This window comes from Podarcis raffonei, chromosome 14, assembly GCF_027172205.1.
Source record: "Podarcis raffonei isolate rPodRaf1 chromosome 14, rPodRaf1.pri, whole genome shotgun sequence".
Lineage (NCBI taxonomy): Eukaryota > Metazoa > Chordata > Lepidosauria > Squamata > Lacertidae > Podarcis > Podarcis raffonei.
The window spans coordinates 47963501-47981573 of record NC_070615.1 but is presented as its reverse complement, the minus strand read 5'-3'; the positions used below and the strand labels follow the sequence as shown (position 1 = coordinate 47981573).

Sequence of the window (18073 nt, the reverse complement as noted above, 5' to 3'; positions counted from 1 at the left end):
CTCATCTCGCTTTATTGGCCGAGGGAGCCGGCATACAGCTTCCGGGTTATGTGGCCAGCATGACTTAAGCCGCTTCTGGCGAACCAGAGTAGCGCACAAAAACGCCATTTACCTTCCTGCCAGAGCGGTCCCTATTTATCTACTTGCACTTTGACGTGCTTTCGAACTGCTAGGTTGTCAGGAGCAGGGACTGAGCATCGGGAGCTCACCCCGTTGCGGGGATTTGAACCGCCGACCTTCTGATCGGCAAGTCCTAGGCTCTGTGGTTTAACCCACAGCGCCACCCGTGCCCCAATAATAATAATAATACGTTGTTGTAAAACCACTGGATTTCCAGCAGCTTGATTTCTGAGAGCAGGCTGCTTCTGTCATGCTGCTCACGTGAAATCCCCCCCCCCCCGGCCCTCCACTGAGGTTGGAGTGGGTTCCTCTTTGGCAACACAACATCCATCTGTCTTAGGTTTGCGGCTGCTGGCTTGGGGGTGGGGGTGGTAATTCGGGGTGGTTATTATTACGATTATACGCTGTCTTCCGTGCCCTTGCTGCCTCTTGAGAAGCTTGCGCCTGGGAGCTTGTGCAGTTCAGAGTCACTAGAGAGAGAGAGGCAGGCTTTTATTTTCACGGTGGCGTTGAATAAACTCCTGAAAAGTAGAACCTTAGCCCTGGAAAACACGGACGCCACCCCATGCACAAACAGTGCACCTTTGCTTGTGTGTGTGTCTTGGAACGGAGATTAGAAACCACCCCACCGCTTGGGAGGGGAAGAGAAGGCATTCGCATTGAGCAGGGGTTTGGGGTGGGGAAGGGGGCACAGTTACTGCTCTGCTTGCACCAGTGCCCACGTTGTTGCTGTTTGCACAGAGAAGATTTGAGGAGTAATGGGAAAAGTTGTAGCTCAGAGGTAGAGCATCCATTTAGCGTGCAGAAGGTCGCAGGTTCAATCCCCAGTGTGGTGGTGGTGGTGTTATTATTATTAGGGTTTGCAATCGTAGAAGAGTTGGGAGGGACCATGAGAGTCATCTGTTCCAACTCAGTACAATGCAGGAATCTTTTGCCCAACATGGAGCTTGAACCCCTGACCCTGAGATTAAGAGCCTCATTCTCTATTGTCTGAGCTATTGCTCTGCTGGAAAATGGTACCTGATTCCTAGAGGGCAGTGGAACATATACAACCATCCTTTTCATAACCCACAAGCCTTCATAGTCTATTCAGATGAGCCATACCTTTCCAATACCTCCCTTATTTTGAACTGCAGATGTTTGGAAATGGACTTGGGACAATTTGCATGCAAGTTGTGTACTCTGCCACCACATTATATCCCGTCCCCCAGAGCAACAGCTGCCTGGATGTCTCCAACGTAAGGGGGACTGTGTGCGCGCGTTTGTGCTTTGAACACAGAGCCATGGCAAGACTCTTATGTTGTTTTCCCTCAAGTCAGATTTCCTGGTTAGTCCATTGACTTAAAATTGCAAATGTTAAAAGCATTGGGAATACCGCTTCCACCCCCTCCGATCTACCCTGGTGTTGCACAAGCCCAATACAGTGGTACCTTGGTTTACAAACTTAATCTGTTCCGAAAGTCCGTTCTTAAACCAAAACTGTTCTTAAACCGAGGCACACTTTCCCTAATGAGGCCTTCCACCGCCAGTGCCCTTCCACTGTTCGGATTCCGTTCTTAGACCGAGGTAAAGTTCTCAAACCAAGGTAAAGACCGAGGTAAAGTTCTGGTTTTGCGGAGTTTGTAAAACAAATTGTTCTTAAACCAGTCTGTCTTCAACCAAGGTACTACTGTAAACCATCTCTTTCTTTAATAGATGCTTGTAGCCAATCAGCCAACCTGCTCCACGAAGGGGGGAACCACTGCCAGTCTCACCTGGCTCTCGGAGCCTTTTCCGGGTGCTTTCCGTGACACGATTCCTAACTTTCCTCTCTTTCCTCTTTCCTCCAGGTGGCTGGAGATGCTGGTTGTCTACCCAAGGACGAACAAGCAGAACCAGAAAAAGAAGAGGAAAGTGGAGCCCCCGACTCCGCAGGTAAATCGGTAGGAAGGGGGAAGTGATCCCCACCCGTTATGGTTAGCAAGATATGGGACTCCCTTTGAAAAGCACCGCTCTGAAACGAAAGCAGCTTTTCACAGCTTGCTCATGGCTTTGCAGCACTCATCGTTTCTTTTTCTTTTTTTACCAATTTTTAAAAATTGATTTCCCAAATCGGCCACAAATTAAGACAGATTTAATACCGTTTTTTCCAAAAATAGGTTTCCCGCACTCCATTCTTGATGCGTCTAAGGTTTCCTCTTGTCACTGCTTTATTTTCCTAGTTGCTTCTAGTTCACATTCCATTCCTTACAATTCACCTTATATCATATTGGCCCGAATATAAGCCGCACCCGCAAATAAGCCTCACCTTTAAAATTCAAGGGGGGGGGGAGACAATACCTGAATATAAGCTGCTCCCTTAAAATTCCGCAGGCACTCACACCCATAAATGGCAAATGTAGAAGAAAATCCGAAAGTGATATCATAAAAGCCCATTTTTGTAAGGTTGCAAATTTAAGCCACACTTTAACTTTTCACCGTCAGAATTTGGGGGGGAAAGTGTGACTTATATTCAGGCCTATACGTTATTGCAGTAGTTTTTGTTTTTTTTGTTTTTTTAAAACTTATTTATCCTTATCCGTCAGCTATCCACTTGCCAATTCCTGCACGTATAACCTTTTAACGTTTGCAATATCATCTTGCGCTCGTCTTTTCAAGCGAGAAAGAAAGTGGGGTCAGGAAGGAGCACCCCAGAACCACATTCTGCGCTTTCCCTGTGGAAGTGTAGGACTTTGCCTTATCCTGAGTCCTGCCTCTTGCTTGAGGAAGAAGTACAGTTTTACTGCCAAAATCTTTGGTATTCAGAGCCATGCAAAACAGGGTTCAAAGGCTCAGCAGGAGCTGTGCATGGCTGAGCAAGCTAAGACATTGGTCCGGCAAGCAACACGCCCTCTCAAGTCCCGTTATGTGGGAATGGAAGCATGGAAAGGGAGGCAGTTCTTTGGACTGGGCAAGCAAACGGGAATTCCTCCTGCGAGGGATGGACCTGGGCCATCTGTTCACGACCTGCGCTGGCATCTCTGTGACCCAGAAGATGGGGGACATGACAGCAGCATCTCTGAACCAGACCGAGCAGAACTTTCCTCCTGGGAGGCTGGGCTATCGGTGGGTCCTGGAGATGGTGCCAGAATGAGAGGCAAGGCCAGCGCAGGAGCCGGGAAGATGCAAAGTGCTTTAGTGATCATAGGATCATAGTAGAGTTCAAAGTCCAGCCCTCTGCAATGCAGGAATCTCAGAAAGTTCTTGCTGATGTTGAATTGGAATCTCATTCTTGTAACCGGAATCCATTGGTTCGGGTCCTAGCCTCCAGAGCAGGAAAACACAAGCTCGCTCCATCTTCCATGTGACAGCCCTTGAGATATTTAAAGATGGCTATAATAATAATAATAATAATTATTATTATTTATATCCCGTCCTCCCCAGCCAAAGCCGGGCTCAGAGCGGCTAACAACAGTAAAAATAACACAGTTTACATAAAATCATAATCATTTAATTGAAATACATTCTAAAATCAATTCATTCTAAAATCAGTTCAGAGTCAAATTAATGGCAACCATTGGGCTAGAGTTCTATGAGGATTACAGAAGGAGAGAGGGGGTCAGACTGTGCCTTGGCCAAAGGCCTGGTGGAACAGCTCCGTCTTGCAGGCCATGCGGAAAGATGTCAAGTTCTGCAGGGCCCTAGTCTCTTGTGACAGAGCATTCCACCAGATTGGGGCCACAGCCAAAAAGGCCTGGCTCTGGTTGAGGCCAGCCTAACCTCCCTGTGGTCCGGGACCTCCAAGATGTTTTTATTTGAAGACCGTAAGGTCCTCCGCGGGACATACCAGGAGAGGCGGTCCCGAGGGTCCTAGACTGTATATCTCCTCTTTTAACATACCCAGCCTTTTCAACTTTTCCTCATAAGGCTTAGTTTCCAGACCCTTGATCATCTTGGTTGCCCTCCTCTGCACACGTTCTGGCCTGTCAACATCCTTCTTAAGTTGTGGTGCCCAGAATTGGACACAGAATTCCAGGTGTGGTCTGACTAAGGCAGAATAATACTATGACTTCCCTTGATCTGGACACTAGACATGTATTGATGCAGCCTAGAATAGCATTAGCTATTTTTGCTGCTGCATCAAATTGTTGGCTCGTGATAAGTTTGTGATGAGGGGTGGAGTGGAGCACCAGAAGGGGAGCTCTCCTCTCGATCTGATTCCCTGAGGTGGTTCACCCATCTCCTTACTCCATGGCACAGCTCATTCCAACCTGATGGGCCCCTCTCTGGGTGAAGCCAACTTCCCCTAACCCTCACCCTGGTCTGACCAGCTGCTCCACGATGTGTCCTCGGGACACATGACAGACTGCATTGGTCCGGCTAGCTCAGCGAGGGCTCAGGCAGGAGTCTCTCTCTCCCTGGCCTATGTGGGAGCAGCACAGATTGAGCCTGGGATATATTTTTTTTCTGCCCCCCCCCCATGCCAAGCAGGCACACTGAACCTGAGGCACAGTCCTCTCCCTGCACAGAAACTTGCATACAAGGGACTTGCTGTATCTAAGTCCAAATAGCAACACCCTAGAGGTCCCGGGCCCTAAGGAAGTTAGATTAGCCTCAACCAGAGCCAGGGCCTTTTCAGCACTGGCCCCGGCCTGGTGGAACGCTTGTGTCTCATGAGACCAGGGCCCTGCAGGATCTGATTTCTTTCCACAGGGCCTGTAAGACAGAGTTGTTCTGCCTGGCCTTTGGCTTGGAATCAACTTTATCCACTTCCCCTCTTTCCTTTTTCCTTCTGTGATGGAACTCCTATTTGAGTACTTCCCAGGCTTTTTTCTGGCCCACGTAGGACCAGTCTGAATAGTTGGCCTTGGTGAAGATTTGACGTTTTCATCCCCAAAAAGTTTTTGATTTGAGTTTCTATTGAAATGAGACTGTATTTTAATGTTGTATTTTAATCTTGTTTTTAAGTTGTATCTTAATCAATTGTTTTATATCTGGTGTTAACCACCCTGAGCCTGGTCTTGGCTGGGGAGGGCGGGGTATAAATAAAATGTATTATTATTATTGGGATGTGGGTGGTGCTGTGGTCTAAACCACTGAGCCTCTTGGGCTTGCCGATTGGAGGTTTGGCGGTTCAAATCCCCGCGACAGGGTGAACTCTCGTTGCTCTGTCCCAGCTCCTGCCAACCTAGCAGTTTGAAAGCACACCAGTGCAAGTAGATAAATAGGTACCGCTGTGGTGGGAAGGTAAACAGCGTTTCCGTGCGCTCTGGTTTCCATCATGGTGTCCCGTTACACCAGAAGCGTTTTAGTCCTCCTGGCCACATGACCCAGAAAGCTGTTTGTAGACAAATACCAGCTCCCTTGCCCGAAAGCGAGACGAGTGTCACAACCCCATAGTCGCCTTTGACTGGACTTAACCATCCAGAGGTCTTTTACATTTTTTACCACATGGTGTTCATGTGCGTACACAGAGTGGCATGCTCCTGCAGCAAGGCAGACAAAGGCTACTTCCTGGTTCCTGCCTACAGGCTTTCGGCCCCCTTTTCACAGCTGGAAACAGGGAGTGTATTGTTGACTGTCCACAGGCCTCCCCAGCTGGATTGGATTACCCAGAGCTCTGGTTTCCCTACAGAGGAGAGGTTCCCTGGAGGTGACTCGGAGAGTAAGAGGCCACAGCTGAGGTTGAGGCCATTCCTAGATCTTTTGGGGGCTGGGACTGCGTTCTCTAGGGATCCAGTGACAGCGTTGGTCTCTTTTTTTACTATAAATGGTAAAAAGAGAGAGAGAGAGAGAGAGAGAGAGAGAGAGAGAGAGACCCCAAACCCTGGTGCAGGACCATGACTCATTCCTTCCTGCCGGAGTCTGTGGGGGGGTGAGAATTCAGCCCCTGATCCTGTCTGAATAGCCGCCTCTTCTTCTCTGGGACTAAGGCTGGGTTTAAGGCACACAGCTCCCCACAAAGACTGCTCAGGACTGTGGTTTATCCCTTTGAGAGCCTGAAGTTCGCAGCACCCTTAACAAACTCCAGTTACCAGGATTCGGGGAGGGGGGAGTTGTGTACCCTGAAAGTACAGTTGTGTACACAGACTAAGGCTAAGATTTTGTTGCTGGGTTGGGTTAACCCAATGGGTCAATGGCATGGATTCGTGGGCCTGCCCAGGAAGATTCTGGCATTTGGGGTCACGAGATGGGAGCCACATGAACATCTCCTCAGGTTGTCATTGTTGTTGTTGTTAGAATTTGTATACCGCCCTATACCCAGGGGTCTCAGGGCAGCTCACAGAATAAAATCAAGATATAAAACCACAAAATTCATAATAAAAGTAAAAACAACCCAATAGCTCCCCCCCCAAGCATTTAAAAGGGCATAAGATGTAAATCAGATTACCCAAAGTCCTGGTTAAAAAGGAATGTTTTTGCCTGGCACCTAAAGGTGTACATTGAAGGCGCCAGGCAAAATTCTCTGGGGAGAGCATTCCACTTCAGAGAATCAGTGTTGAGTGGAGAAACTTGCAAAGTGAATTGTGCATGGTTTAATAGACCGACTGTGAACCTTCTCCTTGGTTGTGACAAGGCTTAAGCCCAACTGGAGCGATTTCACAGAGCTGTCATAATGTTGTGAGGAGTTGAGAGGCAGGTGTCATCTACTTGTCTTCCTGTTGTTGTTGTTGTTGTTGTTAAAATTTGTATACCACCTTTTATCTGTAGATTTCATAACATAAAGCATTTCATAACATAAAATATACAATATAAAGAAGCACAAAATATATAATAAGAATAAGAATGAAAACAAACCAATAATCTCCTCTCCCATAACATATTTCCCCCCTGAAATAATTTTTATTGGTTTTACACATACAAAATATAAATGAACACAAACTGTAAAAACAAATCTATATAAAGAGATTCTCTAAATCTCGAAACTTCCCCCCCATCCCCTCCATGGGGTCTCATTTTAAACATCTACAACTGCATATTCATCCGTACTCCAGTTTTTATATCAAACCATATTGTCCATAATAATTTTTACACGACAAGTGGGTCAAAATCCTGTTCTTATAGTGCTCTCCCAAATAACTTATAAAATTTTCCCATTCTTTTATAAAGTTTTTATCCTCTTGGTTTCTGAGTTTTCCAGTCAGCTTTTCCCATAACACATTTAAAAGGACATCGGATGTCATGCCAAAGGCCTGGTTGAAGAGGAACGTTTTCGCCCGGCGATTAAAGGTGTATAAGGAAGTTGCCAAGCGAGCCTCCCTGGGGAGAGCATTCCACAAATGAGGAGCCACTGCATAAAAGGCCCCGCTCTCGTGTTGCCACCCTCTGGACCTCTCGTGGAGTGGGCACATGGAAGAAGGGCCTCAGAGGATGATTTTAGGGTCCAGGTCGCTTCATGTGGAGAGAGAGAGTCCTTGAGTTATTGTGGTTCTGAACCACTTAAGGTGCTATAGATTAAAATCATCACTTTGAATTAGGCCTGGAAACTAATTGGCAGCCAGTGCAGTAGGGTCAGAATTGGCATAAGATGCTCAAACCACCTTGTCCCAGCTGAAATTTTCGAACCGTCTTTGGAGGCAGCCTAACGTATAACGCATTGAAGTAATCCAACGTCGAGGTTACCAGAGCATAGACAACAGAAGTTAGGCTATCCCTTTCCAGATTGGGGCAGAGCTGGGCTGCCAGCCCAAGCTGATGGAAGGCACTCTGTGCCGCTGAGGCCACCTGAGCCTCGTGTGACCCCACTTCTCCGATCTTCTGAGCATCTTCTCCATCGCAGGCTGTCCTTCCAAGTTCTGTGTGGGACCCACGTGCCCTTGGAAAGCAGGAGAGGTCAGCTGCTTGTGGGCTGCCCTCTGCAACTGGCTTCACTCCCCTCAAGGTGCCCACATGCCTTCCAGCTCCTTGCGGGTTCGTGAGGCAGAGTCTGATGCCATCTCCAGAAGGAAGCTAAGCTAATGCTTGCGCTGTGCTCCATTCTCCACCAAGGAGAGGGAAATGTTGCAAGCCACATTAGTGCAAACTAAGCAAGTTTGCAGAGGCCTGTTTTGCAGAGTTCTGCTTCTGCCAGTCAGGGAGGAGATGGTAGCCAGGCCCCAGAGCCCTTGAGATCCTACTCGGAAGCCACACACCCTGTTTCCACTGCTCTGGAGTGGTTCTTGCATAGCTATCAGACCAGAAGGACTACAGAACTGGGTTTTCCGTGTGTGCATAGAAGATGAGATTATCCATCCAGCACAAAACTTTGCAACTCATTCTGAATGCTGGATTATTATTTTTTAGGAAATAAAACTTTATTCGCATTAGCCAATGGCCATAGCAACCTAGCAGTTCAAAAGCACGTAAAAGTGCAAGTAGATAAATAGGTACCACACTGGCGGGAAGGTAAACGGCGTTTCCGTGCGCTGCTCTGGTTCGCCAGAAGCGGCTTAGTCATTTTGGCCACCTGACCCGGAAGCTGTCCGCCGGCTCCCTCAGCCAGTAAAGCGAGATGAGTGCCACAACCCCAGAGTTGTCCGTGACTGGACCTAATGGTCAGGGGTCCCTTAACCTTTACCTTTATAGCAACAGTAAAACATTACATGCTGGATTGCATGCATCCTTGGGTTTGCCGATTTAGGCCCCGTTCCATCCATTCTCAGCCGATTTCTCCCACAGTGGCTTGTGGTGAAATGGTTGGTGCTATCCTCTCCTCGGTGCTGTACTTCTCTCCCAGAGCCCTCAGATGGTTAGTGTTTGTGTTCCAAAATAAACCAGGCAGGCAGCTGCTTTTTCCTGCCCTTTGACTCGAAACCTCAGAGCATTTCAGGGTTTGCGGGTGCTTTGCTTGAGGCCGGCAAAGAGGAAGCCCCCACGCAGTGCGATCCCAGCGCCCCCTAAGCTGTTCCCCTTTTCTTCTTTTCTGTTTTTGAAAGAGGAAAAAAAATTGGGAAGGGGCTTAAAAAAAAAAAAGCTGGCCAAATAATAATCATATTTTTGGATTGCACTTGGTTGCCGCGGCAACCTCTTGGAAACATGACAGGATCTGAGCTCCTGAGCACCAAATAAGGTAAGTAGGATTTTGGGGGAAGATGCAAGGCGAGTAGAAGCGCCTGCTGGTCTCTTCCCAACCAGGCCATCTCCGGAGATGATGCTGATTTAGGGGGAAAGCTTGTGCTGTCTGGGTGCTTCTGTTGAGTGGCAGCACAGATGATAACAAGAATAATACTTTTATTATTTATACCCTGCCCATCTGTCTGGGTTGCTATAGAGGCATGTTACATGCCTAGGAAAATTTTTGGAAGGGGGTTCTGCTTCCAGTAAATGGAATTATCTGGATGGGGGTTTGAGATTGTGCTTTGTGACATTTTTTCACTTCACGGTGCTCCAAGTCCTGCTTGCATGCACACTCTGCTATTCCAGAGGGCGAAACGATAACTACCCAGAATGCTTTGAGGACTGTAGTCAAAAGAGGGAGCCTGTCTACCGGGTTGGTTTGGGGCCTGTGGGAGAAGCATCCCTCCCCCCTAGTACAACTGCAATGTGGGGCTTGGCCACCAATGAAGCAGTGGGGGGAATTTTACCTCAGGCTGAGTTAAGGTGTGTGTGGTCACCTTCAGCCTCTCAGAGAGCGAGGGGATTGCTTGTAATCGGAGGCGATTGTGACAATATCCGTCCCACTTCAAAATCCCCTCAAGAGATGTACAAACTCCACTGTGAGGCACTTCCTCGTTTGGGGTATATCTCGAGGGTATACAGTGGTACCTCGGTTTTCAAACATCTCGGAAGTCGAACATTTTGGTTTTCGAACGCCAAGAACCCAGAAGTAAATGCTTCCGTTTTTGAACACGCCTTGGAAGTCAAACGGCTTCTGCTGCTTTTACTTGTTATTTTTCTCAATTTCCTGCAGGCCTCCCTTTGCGCCTCGGTTTTCAAATGTTTCGGAACTCGGAACGGTCTTCCGGAATGGATTACATTCGAAAACTGAGTACCACTGTATTTGAGGCATTCATTTCCTACTTGTGAGGGTTGCCAAGCAGTTTCTTTCCTGGCTTGGAAGTACCAGGGGCAATGCAGGTGTGTGAGAGTCACAGAGGCCTCTGCCATGGCAACATCCCCACGATATACTCCAGAGGGGTTTCAGGGATGCAGGCAGTCGAGCGAAGTTTGTCATCCATCTCTGGATCTATTTGTCTGGAAGGGCTTAGCGAAGGCTTCTGGGCCAGGTTTGTTCACCTGACTGAAGTGAGGTTTGTGTGCCTTTCCAAGTCAACGCGATGCCATGCATTTCATAGACGGGGGTCATCTATTCCTGTCCCCCCACAGTGCAGGAATTGTGCCCCAGGGTGGGCTCAAACCACCGACCTTCTGGTTGACAGCCAGACACACACCTGACCCCTTGTGCCGCTGGTTAAACTGCTATTTGTACCAATTTAACAACGTCTTCTCATTCATGTGACTCTGCAAGTTCTCCCTGAAACTCATGGCAAGTTTCTAGGTGTTTTTGACTGAGGAATTGACTGAGGTTTATAGAGAAAAATACAAAGCTTAATATATCACCCCTTTTTTATCCAAACTAAGACTTTGATCTATATACAATAAAAACATAAAAGGGGGGGGGGGAGAGAGAGAAGAGTAGAAAAGCGGTTAAAAGAGAAATATAAGATTCAGAAAGTAAAGAACTTCCAATTCTTCATCTCTCCACTATGTAAAAACAATATTCACTTTGTCCCGTGAGGCGAGTTTCAAGTTCTCATGGTCACAGAGAGAAAGATTTATCTTTGTTGCTTTAACTTTGTAGCTGCGACACACAATGGTGTCTTGGGGGTGTAGGGGACCCCGAGAAAAGGGTGAGGTGGATTTGCCTTCCTCATCCTTGAGGAGCGACCCTGATGTGTTCGTGCGCCCAGGCGCACCGCTTCTGGAAGAGGTCCAAGTGGTGTGTTTCTAAAACCACCTTTTGCTCTTCTCTTCCATTTTTGACTCCTGCCCCTTGCGGGAGACGACTATTAAAAGCTCTCTCCTCTTTTTGAAACTCAGCGCTTAGCCCCCCGTTGCCTCTGGGAAGTCCTTCATTAACCATTCCCCGGTGAGGCTGCCTTTGCGTCTGGCAGCTTCACAAAAATCTATAAATAAGATATTTGTGTGCACATGTTATTGTGGCCCTCAGCTGTTTGGAGACTGGGGTGGGTAGAGGTGTCTTGCTGGAAACCAGAATGCAGAAGGAATAAAGGAGCTATGAAGGGAGAATGTTCATGTTAGATGTGCAGAAATAAAAAACTGCTACCCTTGCTAGCTCCGTTCACCAACCCCACTCCCATTTCTTCCACATTAATGACCCAGATTTTCCCCTTCCCACCTCAGACAACTATACCAAGCTTGCTTTTCACCTTCCTGACCTGATTTCTTCATGCAAATGCAGGATTGTGATGCAGCACTACGAATCCTCCAATGGGGGCTGTGTGATGACAGCCTTGCATTTTTATGTATATAGGAAGAAAGGGGGAACCCGTCCTCCGACTCCTAATCCACCCCCTTCAGCAAGATAGGCTGTGACCCTTTCCCTCCAAACTATCTGCACATGCTAATAGCTTACTTTATTTTGAAAATATCAGCATTGTCTTTCCAGTGCACAAAGCTTGAGGCAGTTTACAGTAGCAGAAACACTTAAAAACAATGAAACCAACATGAAGTTATAACCAGGAAGAGCATCAACAATGGGGAGAGGCTCAGAGTCCTTCTGGCCAAGAACACTTTCAAGTCTGTAAAAAGATTAAAAACCACAGAGGCTAAAAAGCTAAATCTAGGCGGTGTGGCAGAAGTAGACAATTTTAACCTGGCACGTAAAAACTATCCAAGAAAGATGTTGGCGATTCCGCAGCAGTGGCTGTACCCCAGGGTTTGTCCTGTTTTATTTTCCCATCGGTATGGCTTTTGGAGCATGGCCTTATCAGGATTTTAAAGCACAGGTCCATTTCTGAGGCCCAGGGTTGCCTTAACTGCAACTAGCCTGCCGCCCATCGGGTAGGGCAGGTTGCAAATGAAACAGTACCAGTATCACGATGACATTTTTCTCCTGAGACAATTGCAAGACAAAGATGTCAGTGCAGGGGCAGCAGGTAAAGTGATGTGCTGTTCTACACACTTAAGATGCCAGGTCTGCACAACCCCCATAGCTCAGTGGTAGAGCATCTGTTTTGCATGCAGAAGGTCGCAAGTTCGATCCCCGGCATCTCCAGTTATTACGCCTGACGGTATTGTTACGATTAAACTTATTTATTGCTTCTTTGCCGCAGCAACTCAAAGCGATTTACAGAATTTTAAACGAAAATCTTACTCTGACATACATAAAAGCCAACATTTTAAAAACATGTAAAAGACAAATCCATTAAAGATAGATAGATAGATAGATAGATAGATAGATAGATAGATAGATAGATGATAGATTAAAACATCCCACTCAGGCAAAAAGGTAGTTGATAGTTGAAAGCCTGGTGAAGAAGGAATCTTTTTCCTGGCACCTATAGATACGTAATGGTGATGCCAGGCAAGCCTCCCTGGGGAGAGTATTCCACAAGCAGGGAGCCACCACTGAAAAGGCCTGTTTTTGTGTTGCTACCTCCTGGATCTCCTGTGGAAGGGACAGACAAAGATGGGCTTCAGATTATGATTGCAGGGTGCAGGTCAGTTAATATGGGCAGAGTTGGTCCTTGAGATACAGAGGTTCTGAGCCACAGAAGACTAATAAGCCAGATGAACCCATGGTCCGACTCTGTATATGGCAGCTGTCTGTGCATCCTCCTGATTTTGGCACACTTACCCAGGTCATGAAATGATCAGGCTACCTGTTGATGGGGAAACTCGGGGTTTGATGACATTACTACATGAGCCAGTGCATGCCTAAACATAACAGGGCTGCCATTTGTTTGTTTCTTAAAATAAAATTTTTATTAACAATTTCAACATAAATTATCAAAACAAATCATCTTCATTATTTCCCCCCCTTTCCCCCCCAACAAACCCTCCCTCCCCCCAAGACTTCCCTCAGCTCCTCTTTCTGATTTCTCAACTCATGTTATGCTCTGCATATTGTAAAATTGCATACTTCCTTGTATTATCTATCTACTATATTAACCCTCACTAAATTTGTGTATGTTTATTCAAAACCTGCCAAGGAGTCCAGTTCATTTTGTTGTCTTTTTAAATAATTTGTAAAAAGTTCCCATTCTTCTTTAAAGTCACAGTTGTCCTTATCTCGCAATTTGTATGTCAATTTCTCCAGTTCTGCATAGTTCATCAATTTCTCTTGCCACTGTTCTTTTGTCGGGGTTTCCTCATTCTTCCATCCTTGTGCTATCAAGACTCTTGCTGCTGTTGTAGCATACATGAATAAGTACAGGGCTGCCATTTTTGACAGCAAAGTGTGTCTCTTTCAATGAAATGCTGAGGTGCAACTCAGCTTGCATTAAAGACCGGTGGGTCTGCATGGAAGAAAGTGTATAAAGGGAAGACCCTCCAGACTCCCTAGCCCGTCCTTTAAACCTGTGCTAAGTCCTAGAGCAGGGGTCTGCAACCTTTAAGACAAAAAGAGCCACTTGGACCCGTTTCCAAAGAAAAAAAACCTGGGAGCCGCAAAACTCGTCATTATAAAAATAACTTTTTTGTCACTTTTTTATTATTTCTTTGTTTGACCCCTCAGAATTACTCCTCCTCATAGAAATAAACGTTAAATTAACAAGTTACCTTTTTGTGTGTGTGTGTTCTTCACTCCCCTTCAAAACAGTGACCAGCGTACATGCCCCCTTTCAATGCAGTGACCAGCGTACATGCCCCTTACAATGTAGCGGGCGGGCGGGAAGGTGACGTCGGGACGGTGCGTGACTAACGCACGCACCGCCCCCATGCGACGTCACAGCCAGTACAGCGCTCGCCACAGTGGGGAGTGTCGGGACGCACAATGCGCCTCCTCCCCTCACTAGTATCCGCCCCGGAGCCGCGACAAAGGTGTAAAAGAGCCACGGGTTGCAGACCCCTGTCCTAGACCATGGGTCGGCAACCTAAGGCCCGGGGGCCAGATGCGGCCCAATCGCCTTCTCAATCTGGCCCGTGGACAGTCCAGGAATCAGCATGTTTTTACATGAGTAGAATGTGTCCTTTTATTTAAAATGCATCTCTGGGTTATTTGTGGGCCTGCCTGGTGTTTTTACATGAGTAGAATGTGTGTTTTTATTTAAAACGCATCTCTGGGTTATTTGTGGGGCATAGGAATTCGTTTATATATTTTTTTCCAAAATATATTCCGGCCCACCACATGGTCTGAGGGACAGTGGACCGGCCTACGGCTGAAAAAGATTGCTGACCCCTGTGCTAGACTGATCCTCTGAAGGTTGCTTTCCTCATTTTTCACATCCTTCTCCTCCCTCCTCGCCTTGGGAGAGGAGACATCTTTGTGTGTGTCTCTTGCGGAGCACAAAGAGCAGCCATGGCTCTGTTACTAGTCTGGCAGAACTCAGGCCTTCCCTATCAAATATGTGTTTCTTATTTTCTTAAACTCGGAGTGATTATAACCAAGGGCGAGGTGTGTTCTTAATCCAGCAGGGGATCCAGCACTCAGTTCAGCTTCCAAGCTGCATGTTTACATTCCATGACATAAGTTGGTGTGAGAGAAAAGAATTGCCAGTGAAATTCACGTCGCCTGACGGTTCTGCCTTCTCTCCTAGGAACCCGGCCCGGCAAAGATGGCCGTCACCAGTAGCAACATCCCTGGTGCAGAGAAGGTCCCGACCACAAAGTCCACCCTTTGGCAGGAAGAAATGAGGAGCAAAGACCAGCCAGACGGCAACGGGGGACTCAGCCCAGCCCCAAGCCCTGTGCAAGGCCAGGGCCCCCCTGGATGCTCCTTGAAGGAGCCGACGCTGGACAGCAAGGAAGGTAAGGGTTGAACCCTGAACTCAGACAGAACAGAGAGGACAAGGCCGGCACAGAAGGTCTGGGGTCAACCATGTTTTTTGCACATGGGACGTGCTGTGTTAGCACACCTATATCCCACATCTCCGCGTTTCGGAAGATACCTGCGTAAAGCATGGAGGCCTTGCACAATTTAAGCGCAGAGACCCTGTCCCTCCTCTTATCTTTGCTGCTGCAGAGGATTGTGTAACATCCGAAGAGAAGAAGTCAAGTCTCTCCTGTTTTGAAGGAACGTGTTGACTTCCCAGTGACCCTGTCCGAATATGTTATGGCTCTGGCCTGCTGGAGCTGGGAGAGTATCAGAGAATAGCAAAGATAAATCCAAGGCTAACACGCCGTAAAGGGAATGGTTTGGCAGAGCTGCAGGGGCTGATTTGGGTGGCTTCAGGCGCGTCCCAAGAACAGCATGTTCATCGTGAGAGTCAGCGAGGTTTTAGTGGTTAGGTTCCCGGACAAGGAAGGGATGCGGGTGGCACTGTGGGTTAAATCACAGAGCCTAGGGCTTGCCGAGCAGAAGGTCGGCAGTTTGAATCCCCGCGACGGGGTGATCTCCCGTTGCTCGGTCCCTGCTCCTGCCAACCTAGCGGTTCGAAAGCACGTCAAAGTGCAAGTAGATAAATAGGTACCGCTCCGGCGGGAAGGTAAACGGTGTTTCCGTGTGCTGCTCTGGTTCACCAGAAGCGGCTTAGTCATGCTGGCCACATGACTGTACATCGGCTGTACATCGGCTCCCTCGGCCAATAAAGCGAGATAAGTGCTGCAACCCCAGAGTCGTCTGCGACTGGACCTAATGGTCAGGGGTCACTCTACCTTTCCCGGATGAGGACTGTGGCAGACCAGGGGACAAGTCCGAACTTGGCTGTGAAATTCGCACTGGGTGACCTTGGAGTCTGGTTGCTGCCTCTAGATGGGGGAGGGGGAGAACGTTGCATGCCAACTTGAGCTCCTCGGAGGAAATCGTGGCATGAAATGCAACAATAAAAAAAAACCCTTGTGTGAGGCCTGGGTGGGGTGTGCAGAGGAGGGAATCCGAGAATTGGGAAGGGGCTGCAAGGGAGCTTTTCAAGCCCTGCCCAGCTGATGGGAGACCACCTTTCTTATCGGCAGAGTCTGCATCAAACTCTGTAGATGGCATTGTTGGGCTGGCAGGGCTGTTGCCCAAGTCCAGCAAATCATTTTTCTTTCCCGCATGCAAGGAAGCAAAAGGCTGTGTGCCTGTGATTGGGAACACCCCAGGGCGGGGGGGAGCTAATCTCTGCCTCCAGGTGGCTCCCCATATCTTGTGTGTTGGGCTTCGACACCCTCTCGACTGTCTCCCAAACCTCCTTCCCCACTGCGAGCATCCTGACCTCACTCTCAGTTCCGTTTCTTGACGGACCCTCTTTACCTCGCGCTTTCCCAAAACATTGCAGAGTTTGGGAACTGGCGACGTTTACACAATTTAAATAATGCCAAGAGGTGTCTGGATCTTGAATGTGTGTGTTTGCTAACCCCGCCCCCATACCACCTCTAGGTAGGGGGCAATAGGGCTTTTGCCTCCAACCGATAATAAACTGCAGAATTCCTTGATTTTATTTTGCATCTCTCGGCTCACCACCTGAACTACCCTGCATTTATTGTCAAACAGTGAGTTCCTCTTTCGTTCTCCCGTCCCCAGTGTTTTGCCTCTTCCCGCTGCCCCCCATCTCCTCTGATTAGTCTGCCAGCAGCTCTGCTGCATTGTTCTCCACGAAACAATAAGGGCTAGAGATCTGCTTCCTGTTCAGGATGATGAGTTTTCCCCTTGGCTACCTAGGAAGAGCCAGTGTTTCCCTCCTCCTTTATCTGTGTTTCAAGGCTGGCTATCAAAAGAGCTTGTTTTCTTCCTTGCCTTCCTCTCAGGGGGTTCACCATTCTAGCATGATAGATAGATAGTTTATTACGGCCATAGGCCCATATTCAATACATCATACAGTAAAACAGGTATAACAAGATAAAAATTAATAAATTAAATTACGTTTAAATCAAATACATCTCAAACCGTAAGTTTCTAAATTCCATTAAAATAAGAACAATATAGCGCTTAAAATATCAAATTATCAGTATAAATCAATATTATTTAGGCAAAATCAATGATCATAGAGTAATCCATTTTTCCTTTTATAGGCTAATACTGTTATCAGAAATCTGGCAACAGAAAGGGACCTATTCAGATCAGAATCTTGCAATAAATGTATTAGCTGTGTTTCCAAGGAGTCACCTGAGATTTCCAATAATAAAGGGGACAAAAATCTGATCCGAGAAACTGAATGTAGTGAACAACAGAATAGTATATCTTGTAAAGATTCTATAGATCTATTATCACATACACACACCGCTGAGATCCGACCATTGGAAAATCTATTATTCAAGACATTGGAAGGAAAGGCGTTAAATCTTGCCTTAATAAAGGCATATCTGTGGGCCGCTACAGACAAAGAAGTCAAATAAGATGGTATCTGCTGTGAGGGCACTATGCCAAAATTTAATGGTGAGCAAGTGCCACTACCCAAAATGGTGTTTTGTTGTAGGTCAATCTCCGCAAGTTTTTGAGTGAGGGTTTTTTTTTGCTGTGGCTAGGTCCAATTCCAATAATTCTGATGGAGACAATCCATAGGTCACTACTTTAGAATGGATCTCTTTTGCCCCTAGGACGGGAAAATTATCTCTCCAGAGGCATTGGATCAGATACAGATTTGGGAGCCTATGCCTTAAGGGCAACCAGTAGCAAAGGCTGCGCCTCCAAAGAGTATTTTCTAAAGATGTAGTTTTTAATTCTAAGCGAATAGCTGCGTTACTAACGCACTGAGGAAGTTTTAGCAGTCGTCTTAGAAATTGATTTTGAATTACCTCCAAGGGCATCAAGTTTACTGCGGTCCCCCATAAAGGAACAGCATATGCCAATGTTGCAATTACTTTAGCTTTGAATACTTTCAAGGCAGATGGAACATGAAGAGCCCCGTCCGAAAAGAAAAAGCACAAAAGCGCAAAGGATAGGGTCTTGGCCTTGTTTAAAATATGTGCAATATGC

General features: G+C 47.1%; 1 protein-coding gene across 7 annotated transcripts in view; it reads left to right on the top strand.

Annotated features, from left to right (window-relative positions):
• Positions 1-18073, top strand: part of MPRIP (myosin phosphatase Rho interacting protein) — a 218247-nt gene that overhangs the window by 145423 nt on the left and 54751 nt on the right. For all 7 annotated transcript variants that reach the window (XM_053364529.1, XM_053364525.1, XM_053364526.1 and 4 more), the window contains exons 5-6: positions 1950-2034; positions 14778-14988. In XM_053364529.1, coding sequence (XP_053220504.1) covers positions 1950-2034; positions 14778-14988 — 296 coding nt within the window. The remainder of the gene's footprint in view (positions 1-1949; positions 2035-14777; positions 14989-18073) is intronic.